The following is a 15,565-nucleotide window of genomic DNA, read 5'->3' on the forward strand; positions in this document are numbered from 1 at the left end:
TGGTATGGTATGGTATGGTATGGTATGGTATGGTATGGTATGGTATGGTATGGTATGGTATGGTATGGTATGGTATGGGGACTATGGTATGGTATGGTATGGTATGGTATGGTATGGTATGGTATGGTATGGTATGGTATGGTATGGTATGGTATGGTATGGTATGGTATGGTATGGTATGGTATAGTATAGTAGGATAGTAGTATGGTAGGTAGAACGTAGGTAGGTCAGTATACAATTTTTATGTAATTAGTTGACATATACATACTGTGTGTTTCTAAGCAGTAGAGTATGCTGCATTTCTCGCAGAGCTCTATAAGTAGAGAACTCAATAACACAATAACACATTATTAGCATCTTCTATTATCTACTCTTCACATATATATATAACGGCCGTGCATCCATGTCATGCATACTTAGACATCGACATTGTCGACGCAAGCAGCTGCTTGGGCGGCCGGCCGAGGGAACGCTAGTTCAAGCCGTTCTGCTGCGGCCACTGGCGCCACAGGACACTTGTACTTGGGCGCTTCGGCAAGCACGCGTTAAGGCCGAACGTGCGTTACGTGGAACTTGGGTTCCTTCGCCACTTCTGCCCCTGCCGCGATGCCTGGTTTGTACCATCCACAGATGATCCACCTGACCTTCGCGTCCTTGTAGTATTTCACTACTGCAGAACATGCTTCCCGGATCGCAACATGATCGACCAAGTCTCGCGCGTTCATCTGCAACAAAATATCACACAAACCAAAGTCAATGACCTGCTTATGTACCTATAGGACTACAGCTCATGTACACTTCCAACACGCCTATACCACATTCTATTACGCATGCCACGCACAAAGTTATTAATGCTTACTTGCTCCTATAAAACGTCTGTCGTACACAATTCATGCGTGTTATGTCAAGTCAACATCGATGTCTTAAGTTATATCGGAAACTTACATTTCACCTGTAACTATCGTTGAAATAGTGTGCGTACGCTATTGGCATTGCTTGTGATCGACCATTGCATTTAAGAAGTTGAAACAACCATGTTCACTAAAAGCGCGAAATTTCACATATCACTTATAATACACACATGATCACCAGCATACTCGTTGGCGCATTTCTCTTGTCCATGAAGATGATGCACATATGCCTTTCAAATATGACACTATCATTGACCACATAGTAAGCTAGCTCTAGAACTATAGCCCTCTGATCTGCCGCAGGGCTATACAACATACTATGGCAATTTTCAGGTAGTAATCAAAGACAACTTTTTCCCTTTCAGCGGGCACAATGTATTTGCAAGTGGAGGGGTGGGTAGGTTGCACGCGCGTTGAAGCGCCATTTGTCGTTGCGCAGCGCTAGCGCCGTTTGCAACCGCGTGGAACCTGGCCACCCCTCCACTTCGAAATAATACGTCGCCGAGTAAGTACAACATTTCAGCGTTAGTTTGCACTTTAATTATAGTGTTTGTAGTAACTTAAGACATTTCTCTGGCACAGAATGTGCTTTATTTGCCATAAGGAAGAACTTTATAATGGGCAAACAGGGCGAACGGATTACTACGTGGAAATTGCCATAGTATCAAGCGCGATAGTATGTTGTATAGCCCTCCGGCCGAGCGGAGGGCTATAATTCTAGAGCTAGTAGTAAGCTAGCTGTAGTAACTATAGCCCGCCTACAGTTGCCGCTGGCTACCGTAGCCAGCCGCCAGCCGCCAGCACCAGCGGCAAGTGTAGACCGCCAGCCAGAAGGCTATATATTAAGTATTATATTACGAATACAGCATATTATGTATAGGACTTCTTTGCCATGTTCTACTTCATCCTTTCAGAGTTCTGATGAGAAACACAACAGGATACAGTCGGGAATGCCCCAGCTTCCTCCTCCTCCATTGCCCTCATTCTCATCTGAGTCATTCAGTGTGCAACCCCCTGCACCTCCCATCTCCTTATCAGCTCAACCACAATTGCTACCGTCGTCACTACTCCAACTTGTCCAACTAGTCCAAGAGTTTCCAAAAGCCCATCTCCAAACATCTATTTCAGAACCACACATAGCAGCAGCACCAACCATAATTTGTCCGCCCAAACCCCCGGCCACGCCCTACATATCAGTTCTGCGCGTCAGAAAGCAACCAGAGCTTCATTTCGGAGCGGCGTCATCTGCTGTTAATCTTCCCGCTGAGCCGCCGCCGTTAACTGCTACAGAGGCATTGACCAGTAGTGGCAAACCGTCGGTGTTGACACTTGGGCAGACAGGGACGTCCATGAAAGAGAGCAAGAACAAGAAGGTATACTGTTGTAGTTGCAAGGGAAAAAAAATTCTGGCAGAAAGGGTGTGACACCGTTTTTAGCTCATCTGACATAGTCAGATTAGGAAATTTCTCCTATCATCCTAAAAATGTATACACTAGCTAGGAAATTTCTCCTACAAGTCTAAACTAGCGGGGACATGTATACACTAGCTGGGAAATTTCTCCTACCAGTCGACACTAGCTGGGAAATTTCTCCTACAAATCTAAACTATCTAGAAAATGTATACACTAGCTGGGAAATTTCTCCTACCAGTCGAAAGTAGCTGGGAAATTTATACACTAGCTGGGAAATTTCTCCTACAAGTCTAAACTAGCTAGAAAATGTATACACTAGCTGGGAAATTTCTCCTAGTCTAAACCTTTTTCTCCGGTCATCCTAAACTAGCTGGGAATGTATAAACTAGCTAGAAAATTTCTCCTACAAGTCTAAACTAGCTGGGAAATTTTGCTAGAACACTCGAGTCAAGACAGCGAATATTTGTGTGAACTTACCTTTTAAGATTATTCAATTTACTGTCTAAAGATCCAGCGATGGGGTGTTGGCTGTTGCATTGAAGTGAAGAATGTTTTGTGTTGATCTGTCGACTTGATTATAACTTGTCTCTCCGTCTTCGATATACTCCCTTGGAATTAGTAGTAGACTAGCTAGTAGTCGTACTCGACGTCAAGACGAAAGTGTCGTGTTTCCCGCAATTCGGTTGAAGTATTTACCGGATGACGTCATGTGACGTCACGTGACGGTTAGGTGTGCATGCGCAGAACACGCAGCGTCGACTTATTTACCGGCTGAGAAATTTACCAGGATTAATATGTACCACGTATGTCAGCACTGCAAGTCAATAATACGCTGTGGCTATATGCCCGGCTGCCGGGCATATAGCCACAGCGTATTATTGACTTGCAGAGCTGACATATACGTGGTACATTAATCCAATAGATGCCACACAGCACAGCTGATGGATTATAAATCTTACACTATAGGTCCATGGTTATAGGTTCATTTATACTACTATATGTATTAGCAGTTATTGAGTTAACATTCCCCATGCAATGACTGACCTGTAGGCTTGTAACGGAGTTTGCCTCTCAGTGACACGCTCTTCGTGATCTTCATGTTCTGTCGCGGCTGAAGTTTCACTCTCAACTACAAATTCCAGCAACTGCTCGTCTGTTATATCGCCCCAGTCAACAGACATGACCTGAAATCACGTAAAAAAAATTTTTACTACAGCGAACCGTGTGGAGCAGGGCTCGAATTAACCGAAGGCACCGACGGCAATTGCCGTCGGTGCCCCTATCAATCGCCGTACTGCCCCTGAAAATCTAACCCGACCGACGGCAGTCACCTGCCTTGCCCTTTTGTGTAATTGCTGTCGTTGCCCTTTATTCTACTGCCCTAGTTTCGTCTTTAGTCGAGTCAACATAACACGTGCGCTGTTGCGTGCTGTAGTTGCATATGATCGAGCTTAAACGATTAGTGCAGGAGGGATGAATACGGCAGTCGGCGATAATTATTCGCTTCCTGATAGCGGGACCATGCTCAATTTCTTGTTTACTGTACTATCCATTAGCGAGGGGCACGACGGTACAGGGCGTTCGTCGGTGTTACGCGTGTTAAGCTGGGCATGTGCGCCTTATTGTTTTTGTCATTAGAAGCAGACGATTTGACTGTAATAGATTTGTTATGAGTTTTCCTTTATTTTACAAAAGCTGCTTTGTTCCTTCTAAATTTGAGAGTTGTGTCTTGCCGTGTCTTTTAATTGCCTCTGTGCTTCATTTTGTAGTAAATTCAGGCGATTTGTCAGCCCTAAAAATGCCTCTGCCCTTCTCGTCGTTAATTCGAGCCCTTGGCTGTGGAGTGTACCCGACTAGGCCTATGCGCTTATGCTCGCTGGCAACCTCAGTGCCTTGCGTTGCCACACTTTCATTATGATAGCAATAATGTAACCAGCCAGAGGATAGGGTACAAGGCCTCCCTATCTTTTGGGCGGAGATGCCCGAGTGATCACTGGGCGGTTTGCTGGTGCGTTTTCAGAGGACTAGAACTTCCAAACTGGGTTTATTCTCCCGGACCTTTCTCGCTATCTGGAATTTACTTGCTATCGCTATTACTCTGTATTAAATTATATACCCTGTTTACAAATTCGAATGCGCAGCGTGCGCTATATGAGCGCGCATTTCTGTTTGACCTGTGACGTAACGCATTTCTCAAGGCCGCATATGCGATCGGCAAACGCAAGCGCCCTCCGAGGTTGCGGTCGTTGAATCCCGCCTTTCAACCGAGTACTACACAGTAGTCACAGAATGGCGCTCAGTATAGTTAGCAGCCTCTCCTTCGATTTCTACTGTACAGGGTATATTAGCTTTAATACAGGTATTCGCGATACTAGTAGTTCCAATAGGCGAGAAAGGTTCGTTGCAGAATTAACCCGTTTGGAAGTTCTAGTCTCTGAAACGCCCAGAACGGCCGAGTGTTCTCGGGGGCAATTTTTTTCTCCAGCACAAAAGGATGAGAGGCTTCTGGTACATTATCTCTTGGGTTTGGGTTACATTATTGTATCTAACGTTTCATATGTAATTAGAAACTTTAACCGTATCATCCTGGACAGAGAGTCCTACACTAGCCCACTCGATTTGCTTTTCGACCTTCCATTTCCAAGTTCCAACATGTCCCTAGCCAAAACATGGGGCCCAAGTTGAGTTACCATGCACTGAGTCTGATGTAGCTAGCCTCTAGTACTATAGCCCGCGTACATTGACTGCCGCAGGCCAGTCATCAAATCATGACAGCAAGGAGACTGCAGTAACAGACCAACTATTTTACTATCTTATACTACTATAACACACTTTAACGAGTTTTTACTGACCGTTTTAATAAGTCACATAATCGTGTTTACAATCTTCTGTCTCGCGCCGAAAACCTTGGCGTGACGTCATTAGAAAAAAAGTGCCTCACGTTTGATTGGCTGAAAGCATTACCCTGTCATGTTCTCTTGTTTTATCTGCGGCTAGATTTGCTATATTTCGGAGTGACAGTCGTTTTGTTTTGCTTTTACTAGGTTTGTAATTTTACTTTTTGTCTGTACGTTCTAGTCGTACATTTTAAAAGCTGACGCAGATCAATATACAGTCGTAGTTGCTAACGAATTCAAAAGGTCATCAGTGTCGCTAAGTACCCTACGCGATATCTAACCGTAAAGTGTCCGTGAAACACACACATTTTTTAGACTGTACTCTGTAGTAAAATTCATTCATTCACTTACTGCCCTTACCGGCTAGTATCTACTTAACCTTATTATCATAAGGTAAGCCTTTAAAGTCTAAGCCAAGGGACTCTATCGAAGTCTATCGAAGATGTATTTGTTGTGATCTGGAAGTATTCAATGCATGTATGCTCGGCATCGACTTCAAAATGCAATCGTATTGTGTTGTTAATAATAATAATTATAAATAATAAGTTACAATTTACATGTCATTAATGAGTCGTTTTGTTAATTATCATTACCTGTTTAGGCTGTTAATGACATTACCTATTAAAATTATTAACAGAACAATACGTAAAATACAACGTACTACGTACATCTATATTAGTATTATTACGTATACTTCCAACACTCACAATCCCACTTCTAAGTTCTAACTAAGAAACCTTCAATCTTTAGAACATTGCGATGCCAGGGTCTGACGTGATGGCGAAGCCAGACCCAGACCCAGCGTTAGCTAACGAGGATGATCCTGAGGTCATCATCGGAGTTGACAACTTTCAGCAAGCTCTTGATGAGGCTTTCAAAGAGATGGACCTAGGTTTTCACTGCGCACAGGCGCTGGCTTTTCTTGCCACGCAAACAACATCACTTGAAAGTAAGATTGGTGGCATGTTGCATGTATTATTAATGTTATTATGCCAAAGTTAATATTAATATAATAATTATTATTATAGTTATTTAATATTATTATTATGACAGTAATAGCAATAATATTGAATTTGTTTGTAGATATAATGCAACCATGCCAAGAGAGCAAGTGAATCTGTAGTTGTCATAACATGTTTGATGTATTATCAATCTTGTATATAAACATTAATTGGTTTAGAATAGTTTCTGCCCTAAGCCTGAGTCGACGTAAAATTCGAACTACACGGCTACAGTGTAATTCCACTGTTTTTAGCACAAAAGAAGGATGTTAGCAAGATGTTTAGCAACGTTGAATCAACCCTGGTCAGAGTGAAAAAGGAGATGGAAGAGGCACGCGTAGATGATGAGATACGGTAATTTGTTACTAATGATTCTAGTATGATATGCCAAACAGACATCAGCTATTAAATAGTTAAAACGGTTCACCGTCGGTTTCATACTAGTACTTGCACGTTTGCCACATAGCTAAAATTGCGCGTCATACAACTTGTAGACTAGTTGTAGTTGTTAAACACTACTATTAAGCAGCAGAATTCGTGTGAAAATATCTTTCGCACGAACGTGGCAGCAGGCCCGTAGCCAGCTTTATATTGGGAGGGGGTTCGTTTTTAAATGTTGGCAATTTGTGAGGGCGCGAAGCGACCGAGCGAGGATCGAAGCATAGCGAGCGAGGATCGAAGCATAGCGACCGAGCGAGGGAGCATAGCGACTGAGCAGGGGGAGGGTGTGGTGTCCCCCCTCCCACACGATGGAGATTTTGCAATTATTACACTAAAATGGAGCGATCTGGTGCATACCTGAGGTGAAGTTTTCAAATGGGATTTTTTTCCCCTTTTTGCTTGGGGAGGGGGGCTCGGGGGGGGGGGCGAACCCCTCGAACCCCCCCTGGCTACGGGTCTGGTGGCAGTACAATGGACGACGACCGGCGACGGCGTTAACCGTGGGATGCTGTTCGTTGCAGGCGTGCGAACGAGGTCGTCAAGGAGATAGCAGACGACGACGATGACGACGTGCAGTACCTGCCCACCTCCATACCGACGCTACAGCCGGGTGCGGGCCGCCGCCTGAGCGAAGGTCCGGAGTCCCCGCGCACGGTAAGATGCCGCCCGCGACCCAGGGGTCGTGCGTTGACTCCAGGTCGTGCGCGCGTACTAACCCCTGTGTTAGATGTCATGTCGTTGTGCGCGCACTCACACCTGTGTTAGAAGGTCACGTCTGTGTGGAAATTGAGAGGCCTGTCTATAAATGACAGTTTTGGTGTTTACCTTGGGTGACGGTTACATAGCGAGAACACTTCTATAGAAAGAACACCTGTCTATAAAGGACAGTTTTGGTGTTTCGCACGAGTGGCAGCTATAGAGAGAGCATGACCTTTAGCGCATGAAAACCTGTGTGTTTAAGGTCACCATTTGTGGGGCTTTGTTGATTGATCCCTGTATTCAGGTTTGGCTGTAAGTTTACTGGCCTGAGTTTTACTCGGTCCGAGAAATTAGGACGAGCCGATGCTCGCAGAGTTTGATGGTTGTTTTTCCTGTAGGAGACGAGTGGAAAATTGGCGCCACCTATGGGAGATATTAATACACACCGTCAAAGCCCAGCCGCCTCCCAAGTTCAACCTGCAGAGGGGACCAGTGAAGCGACCGTATGTACTCTCTATCTCTGTCTGTCTGTCTGTTTCTCTTTCTCTCTCTCTATCTCTATCTCTCCTTCCCTCTCTCTCTTTCTCTCTTTCTCTATCTCTCTTTCTCTCTCTCTCTCTCTCTCCTCTCTATCTCTGTCTGCTACTCTCTCATCTCTCTATCCTCATCGTCTCTCTCTTTCCTCTTTCTCGTCTCGCTCGTCGGCTCTCACTCTCATCTGTGGTCTTTCTCTCTCTTATCTCTAGCCTTCTCCCCTTTCTGTTCTCCTCTCTCTCTCTCTCATCTTCTTCTCTCCTCTCTCTCTCTCTCTCTCTCTCTCTCTCTCTCAGCTCTCTCTCTCTCTCTCCTCTCTCTCTCGTCTCTCGTCTCTCTCTCTTCTCTCTTTCTCATCTCTTTCTCTGTCTCGCTCTCACTCTCCTATGCTCTCTCTCTCTCTTCTCTCTTTCATTCTCTCTCTCCTCTCTCTCTACTCTCTCCTCTCTCTCTCTCCTCCTCTCGCTCTCCTCACCTCCTCTCTCTCATCTCTCTCTCCTCCTCTCTCTTTCTCTCTTCTCTCTTCTCTCTCTCTCCTCTCTCTCGTCTTTCTCTCTCGCTTATCTATCTATCTCTCCCTCTTTCTCTCTCTCTTTCTTTTTCTCTCTTCCTCTCTCTCACTCTCTCCCTCTCTCACTCTTGTCTCCTCTTGCAAAGCAGACTCAAGCTCGCCACGTGCATCGAGAGTCAGCGAGAGTCGAGTCTCGTAACCTTTCTTCCTTTTTGCAGAGAGCTCTACAGCGGATGCAAGGTGTTCGCCAAGAAGAACAACGACGTCTGGCACAAGGGTACCGTACACGAGATGGGAATGGGAATGACCAGAGAGGTGAGGAGTGTCTCGTCACTGCCTCCCTCGTTCGTAGATGACCTCGTTCGTAGATGACCTCGCTCGTAGATGACCTTGTTGGTCGAATTGCCTCACGTGTCTTCTTGTCTTGCCCTCCCTCCCAAATCGTTTCTCTGAAGCGATCTTTTCTACTGAGTCACTCTTCGCTTTCTTTTTCCTTATTACGGAATTTGTTCCCTTATTACGGAATTCGTTCCTTGTTACGGAATTCGTTCCTCGTCCTGAAATTCGTTCCACGTCACATAATATTTGTTCCTCCTTACATAATCTGCTTCCCATTACGGAATGCGTTCCTCATTATGGACTTCATTTCCTTGTTACAGAAGCAGTTCCGGGTGAAGTTTGACTCAAAGTTGGGATCAAACTCCAAGTGGGTCGACTCGAAGCACATAGCTTACGCGTGTAGTCCGGACTGTGTGCTGCCCGTGGGCACACGCATCATAGGTGAGCACATCTCTACTAATGCCTGGCCATCTCGATTCGGTGTGTGTCTGATCTCGATTCGGTCATTGTTTTTAAACGCGAGATTAACTCGAGCGAATTAGTTAATTTAATCGATCACTTTCATTTTGTACAGTTGTATAAGTAAAGAGTGTTGACCTTTGCACGACACCAGCAACTCTATACTAACGTGGTTTGTCCCTCGCTACCACACACACTACATCTACAAACACACACTGTCACGTTACATCTACCGACGCACACACACCTTGTTAACCTCGCTCACGCTCACTCCCTCATCATCTGCTGGCAGCGCGCTATGCTGACAACAGCAACTCTATACTAACGCTATGTGTCCTTCAGTACCGCACCAACCCAACCACGCGTCGCATCTACCGACACATCTACACCTTGTTTACCTCGTTAAATCGCTCACTTCGCTCGCTTGTATCACGACGTTGTAACACGACGTGTCTCTCGCTATTGCACACGTTACATCTACTGACGCTCATAGGGTCTATGTCCCCCAGATTACGCTACATCTACCAACACACACCCCGTTAGGGTGAATTTTTTTTTCACGGGAGCTCTTTTTCAAACGTCTGTGAAAAAATAGCTCTTATCATAAATTTTATGGGAGCTATTTTGAGCCTCACGGCAGCGATTTCGGAGTTTTGAAGAGCGAATCGCTCGTCGCTCCCGTGCATTTTTTACCCTGCACCCTGCATTTCATCGCTCGCGTCGTCGTCTGCCTGCAGCGCGCTACACGGACGACCTCGCGGCTGCGAACGCCGCGGCGGCGTCCGCGGTGGCGACCGCGGCGCAGCAACGCGAGGACGTGGGGGAGGAGAGGCGCGGCGCCGGCGGCTGCGCGCAGTACTACGCCGGCGTCATGGCGGAGCCGCCGAACCCGCGCAACGGATACACCTACCTCGTGTTCTTCGACGACGGCTACGCGCAGTACTGCCGCCTCGAGGAGATCCACGTCGTGTTCTCGACGAGCCGCAACGTGTGGGACGACGTCTACGTCGACTCGCGCGACTTTATACGCGACTACCTGCAGCAGTACCCGGAGGTAGGTGGCGCCGCCGTGCGCGTGCGCGGGGGGATAGGTGGCGCCGCAACGTGTGCGACGAGGTCATTGTTTCGTGTCACGTTCGATACGTTAACAGCGCATGTGTTTTGAATGATCTGTCAACTGTACATCCTTACCGGACGTATCGACACAAACTCTCACGTCGTTGCATCTCACATGCTCACACCTTTACAGAGACCCATGGTCAGACTCACTAAAGGTCAGTCGATCAAGGTCGAGTGGAATGCGAGCTGGTGGTCGGCGAAGGTCATAGAGGTCAACGCCAGCCTCGTGAAGATGTACTTTGAGGCAGATAAGAGGACTGAGTGGATATACAGAGGCTCGACACGCCTGGAGCCACTCTACAGAGAGCTGGTGAGCTATAGTGCCATGCAGGCGTGTATATATATGTACATACATACACGTATATATACATACATATACATATATATATATATATACATATATATATATCTATATATATTTATATATGTTTATATATACCTATATATAGTCGAAACTGAGGCAACTAGAGAACTGATCCCTACACATAAACGCACCAATTAATTTGGCGTTTACATTGTTGATTAACCCTGACGCTGCCTGATGGACATGGGATGACACATATACATACCCATCCCTGAGCATGCTGCTACATGTTGAGAGGGATGCGGGGGATGAGACATACGCTCCCCCATGCAGCCATGCACTACTCTCCTGTGAGCCTGTGCACGATTGATGCATCGTTTCGTGTCGCATACATATATATATATACATATACATACCCATCCCTGAGCATGTAGCTACTGAGGGAGGGGGTGGGGGTGGGATGGTGACCCTGTCCCCATGCAGCCACTACTCTCCAGGGTGTATGACGGCTTATCGTGACACATAACCACACCAGAGATGCACCAATCACGATTTATCTGTATTTTATACGAATTTCTATTCCTTTTGCACCACTACGACCAGTTTGTATCAAACTACGAATTTTACTGTGATCGAAAAAAAAAATAATTTTGACATTTTTTGTCAATTTATTGTCATTATTGACCCTCAGAATGCAGGAAATTGCATCTCAGAATCAAAAAATTTTCCGGACCCCCCTAGCAAACTCGGGTCACTATGTGACTCTCGAACTACTAATTTGATGGCCAGAAACTACAGATTGCTTCAAATATGTGTTGGCATCTCTGAGATTCTCTGTATCGTGTGAATCTCTGTAGATGAACGCGAACCGGACACAGCAGGGCACCAACAAGACGGCGCGCCGCCACCTAACCGTGCAGAAGAACAAGAGGCCCGCCCCGTTCGTCGAGTACACGCGCGGCGACAGCTTCAACGGTAACCAAGGTAACGCATCGCCGACGCCATCTAGCGGTCGAATCGATAAATTTTGCAGTTTAGCGCGAGAGACGGTCGCCTGGCTAACGGTCGTGTTTTTTATGATGTTAGAAGCGGCGAAACAGAAGCAGGCGGCGGTGGCGCAACCTGGGATGAGCGAGCCGGGGCAGAAGAAGAAGATGACCGCAAGAAAGAGCACAGCGGGGAAGAAGCCGGCCGGTAAGAGATCGTTGATCGCGGATCTTATTATTGTCCGCTTCCTGCATGTGGTTACGCGACACATGGATATGTAGTTGTTGTGATGCAATAAAATTGAAACCGAAGATAATATGGCATTAGTGAATATATCTTTCTATGTGTCTGTATATCTATCTGTCTATATATGTGCGTGCGTGCGTGCGTGCGTGCGCGTGTGCGTGTGTGCATCTATATATCTATATATCTATCTATCTATCTATGCTTACATACGTGCGTGCGCGCGTGTATTTGTATGAGCGTGTGCATACGCGCATGTATATTTTATTTACATTTATTTAAAATGGCTGACGTAGACGTGGAACGCGAGGGACCACGCATCCTCTACGAACCCGCGGGACACTTCACTCAGCAGCAGTTCGACGGATCGGAGGGCCAGCGATTCACGCAGAAGATGCGTCAGCAGCCGGGCACCCGGTCCCGCTACTTCGCGCACGCGTGTCGGCCATCTTGCATCACGAAGGTCGACGACGATCCGGAGAAGTACAAGAACAAGAATCCGTTCACTATTCCGTTGTTGTTCGGCTGGGAAAGGTAAGAATTACAAGAATAAGATTCCGTTCCCTTGTTGTTCAGCTGGGAAATGTAAGAATTACATGAACAACGATTCGTTCATGATTCCGCTGTTGTTCGGCTGGGAAAGGTACAAAATGCAAGAATAACGGTTTGTTCATCATTACACTTCGACTGGGAAGGATGAGAAATAAGCGAGAAGAGGCCTTGCGCGCAGCAGTGGCCCCTGCCATTTTGAAATCTAGCGTTTTTACGTAGTGAACAACTGTAAAATGATAAACAGTAGAGGCCTTGCGCGCAGCAGTGGCGGCGGCCATTTTGAAATATTTCCCGTTCTCCTGACCGCAGGCAAATCGCGAAGAAGCATCCCGGACCGAAGCAGTTTGTGTTCTACCGCGCGCCGTGTGCCCGTCGTCTGCGCACGATCACAGAGGTGCAGCGCTACCTTACCGTCGTCAACTCTAAGCTAACGATCGACCTGTTCTGCTACGACCCCTACCTCGACCCCTACGGATACTTTGTGCCGAAGAAGGTGAGTCATGGCAGCGGCGGCCATCTTGAGTGAGAGTAGCAGACGCGAGAATGTCGCATGTATCTCAACCGGTCTATATCTCTCGCTTTCACTCTCTCTATATATCGCTCTGTCTCGCTCTCACTTTCTATCTCTCTCTCTCTACTCTCTCTCTCTCTCTCTCTCTTTCTCTCTCTCTTTCTCTCTCCCGCTCCCTCTCTCTTTCTCTCTCTCTCTCTCTCTCTCTCTCTCTCTTTCTTTCTCTCTCTTTTTCTCTCTCTTTCTCGCTCTCTCTCACTCACGCTCTCTCTCACTCACGCTCTCTCTCTCCTCTCTCTCCAGTCGTTCTGTGACATCAAGGACATCTCGTACGGCAAGGAGAACGTGCCGATCCCGTGCGTGAACGGCGTCGATCGCGAGTACCCGGACTACATCGAGTACAGCCAGCACCGCATACCGACGCGCGGCGTCAACCTCAACCTAGACCCGGCCTTCCTCTGCGGCTGCGACTGCGAGGACGACTGCCAGGTAGGAGCGGGGGGTTGGGCGGGGATGGTGGGAGTTAGGTAAGGGCGGGGATGGTGGGAGTTAGGTAGGGGGACCGGGCAGGGATGGTCGGAGATCGGTAAGGGACCGGGCAGGGATGGTCGGAATCTGGTGGGGAACCGGGGGAGTGTCAGTGAGGGGATGGTGGGAGTTTGGTATGGGACCAGGCGGGGATGGTCGGAGTTCTGTAGAAGAGAGTTGGGAAGCTCCTGGGGAAACGCAAGCTCAGAAGAAATGCCTTAAGCGCTTCCTGGTAGACGACGCATCGCCCGTCTTCCCTCCCACCAACGTCTTCCCCGTTCTTCCCGCAGGATCGTGAGAAGTGTGCGTGTGTGCAGCTCACCGTCACCGCCTCGAAGGCCAACGGAGGGGGAGAGGCAAACCCGGACGCTGGCTACCACGACCGCCGGCTCAAGGAAGCAGTCATCACAGGGTAGGTGTTGGGAGGAGCGCGCGTGGAGGGTAACGTTCCCTTGTTGTTCAGCTGGGAAATGTAAGAATTACATGAATAAGATTTCATTCCCTTGTTGTTCAGCTGGGAAATGTAAGAATTACATGAATAAGATTTCATTCCCTTGTTGTTCAGCTGGGAAATGTAAGAATTACATGAACAACGATTCGTTCATGATTCCGCTGTTGTTCCGTTCGGCTGGGAAAGGTACAAAATGTAAGAATAACGATTTGTTCATCATTACACTTCGACTGGGAAGGATGAGAAATAAGCGATTAACTCTAAATACACCCTAGAGTAAAAAAAGAGGCCGTAGCAGGGCTAAATCTTCGAAATACAACATAGAAACAATAATAAAATGCCATCAGGAACTTTTGCCAACGGCAACTCTGGTTACCATGACCCCCGGCTCAAGGAAGCAGTCATCCCGGGGTGGGAGGAGCGCGCGCGGACGGGGGGACTGGCGCGGGGCTTCACAATAGACTATCGAGACGTTAAATGTATTCTGCCTGTTGTAGAGAAACTCATTGTTAAACGAGTTTCTCACGATCTCGTGAATTTGTAATCTAATGATATGCTCCGGGAAATCGACTGAGAGGTGTTTTTGCGTCGTTTGCAGAGTCTACGAGTGCAACTCGACGTGTAAGTGTAGTAAGAAGTGTCACAACAGGGTCGTGCAGAATGGACTCAGCTTACGACTGCAGGTGTTCAAGACCGACAGAAAGTTAGTGGTGCTCTCAGTTGTCGATCAGCCGCCATCTTGCTGCGCTGTTGCTGCTCCTGTCATCATTCTCTTTCTTCCTCTGTCTGTGTGTCTCTCTCTTTCTCTCTATCTCTCTTCTCTTCCTCTCTCTCTCTCTCTCTTTCTCTCTCTCTCTCACACGCTTTCTCTCGCTCTCTCTCCCTCTCTCTCACGCTCTCATCCCCCTCGCTCACTCACTCGAGCCTAGCCGTCTGTGTGCATCTATCCGTGATTTACACGAAGTCATCGCGTAAACTTGTGTGATTGGCAATTGAATATAAGATTCTACATACCATATGTTGCATATGTAATTGTAATGCTATATTCTGTGTATGTGATGCTATATGCTGTGTATGTGATGCTATATTCTGTGTATGTAATGCTATATGCTGTGTATGTGATGCTATATGCTCTGTATGTGATGCCATATATTGTGTATACAACTGTGCTGAATAAATGCTGTGTGTATGAATGCTATATGCTGTATCTCACCGATGGGTGTTCGTTCTTACAGGGGTTGGGGCCTACGCTGCTTGAACGACATCCCAGCTGGCACCTTCATCTGCTGCTATGCCGGACAGCTTCTCACGGAGCAGGGAGCAAACGAGGTTCGTGTATGCCTCCTATGTATCTCCCCTTCCTCCTGTGATTGTAAATTCGTGGGCTTATTCTTAAGGGCGAGCCCCATCTGTGTGTGCAGTACATACATGAACATATGCACACGCACGCACGCATGCTACTTTAAACATTTAACGGTTTGGTCCTATTGACATCTATATATTCGTCAATTCTCTCTATTGACCTACTAGTCATACCTAAATAGTTACTGATATATTTGTGTCTGTCTCAGTCATACTCATAGCAGCCATACATATAGCAGTTGCTGATATGTCTACCTATGTCACACTCGCACACACGCACGTACGCACACACACACACACACAC

At 46.9% G+C, this 15,565-nt stretch overlaps 1 protein-coding gene and 1 long non-coding RNA gene across 2 annotated transcripts in view; one reads left to right on the forward strand and one right to left on the reverse strand.

The window, feature by feature from the left end:
• Window positions 1-172: 172 nt before the first annotated feature.
• Window positions 173-5,327, reverse strand: LOC106814399. Its single transcript, XR_001394601.1, has 4 exons — window positions 5,176-5,327; window positions 3,368-3,507; window positions 2,801-2,931; window positions 173-725 (listed from the first exon to the last, which is right to left on the reverse strand). It is a non-coding gene; the product is annotated as an uncharacterized LOC106814399 (long non-coding RNA).
• Window positions 5,328-5,997: 670 nt separating this feature from the next.
• Window positions 5,998-15,565, forward strand: part of LOC106814396 (histone-lysine N-methyltransferase SETDB1-like) — a 21,689-nt gene continuing 12,121 nt past the window's right edge. The window contains exons 1-17 of the mRNA XM_014818714.1: window positions 5,998-6,169; window positions 6,476-6,575; window positions 7,184-7,316; window positions 7,666-7,673; window positions 7,760-7,864; window positions 8,625-8,721; window positions 9,066-9,186; window positions 9,942-10,258; window positions 10,454-10,633; window positions 11,485-11,611; window positions 11,714-11,821; window positions 12,154-12,391; window positions 12,719-12,902; window positions 13,224-13,409; window positions 13,739-13,860; window positions 14,498-14,602; window positions 15,135-15,247. Of these exons, the coding sequence (XP_014674200.1) occupies window positions 5,998-6,169; window positions 6,476-6,575; window positions 7,184-7,316; window positions 7,666-7,673; window positions 7,760-7,864; window positions 8,625-8,721; window positions 9,066-9,186; window positions 9,942-10,258; window positions 10,454-10,633; window positions 11,485-11,611; window positions 11,714-11,821; window positions 12,154-12,391; window positions 12,719-12,902; window positions 13,224-13,409; window positions 13,739-13,860; window positions 14,498-14,602; window positions 15,135-15,247 (2,416 nt within the window). The remainder of the gene's footprint in view (window positions 6,170-6,475; window positions 6,576-7,183; window positions 7,317-7,665; window positions 7,674-7,759; window positions 7,865-8,624; window positions 8,722-9,065; window positions 9,187-9,941; window positions 10,259-10,453; window positions 10,634-11,484; window positions 11,612-11,713; window positions 11,822-12,153; window positions 12,392-12,718; window positions 12,903-13,223; window positions 13,410-13,738; window positions 13,861-14,497; window positions 14,603-15,134; window positions 15,248-15,565) is intronic.

Source organism: Priapulus caudatus, unplaced genomic scaffold (genome assembly GCF_000485595.1).
Source record: "Priapulus caudatus unplaced genomic scaffold, Priapulus_caudatus-5.0.1 Scaffold918, whole genome shotgun sequence".
Lineage (NCBI taxonomy): Eukaryota > Metazoa > Priapulida > Priapulimorpha > Priapulimorphida > Priapulidae > Priapulus > Priapulus caudatus.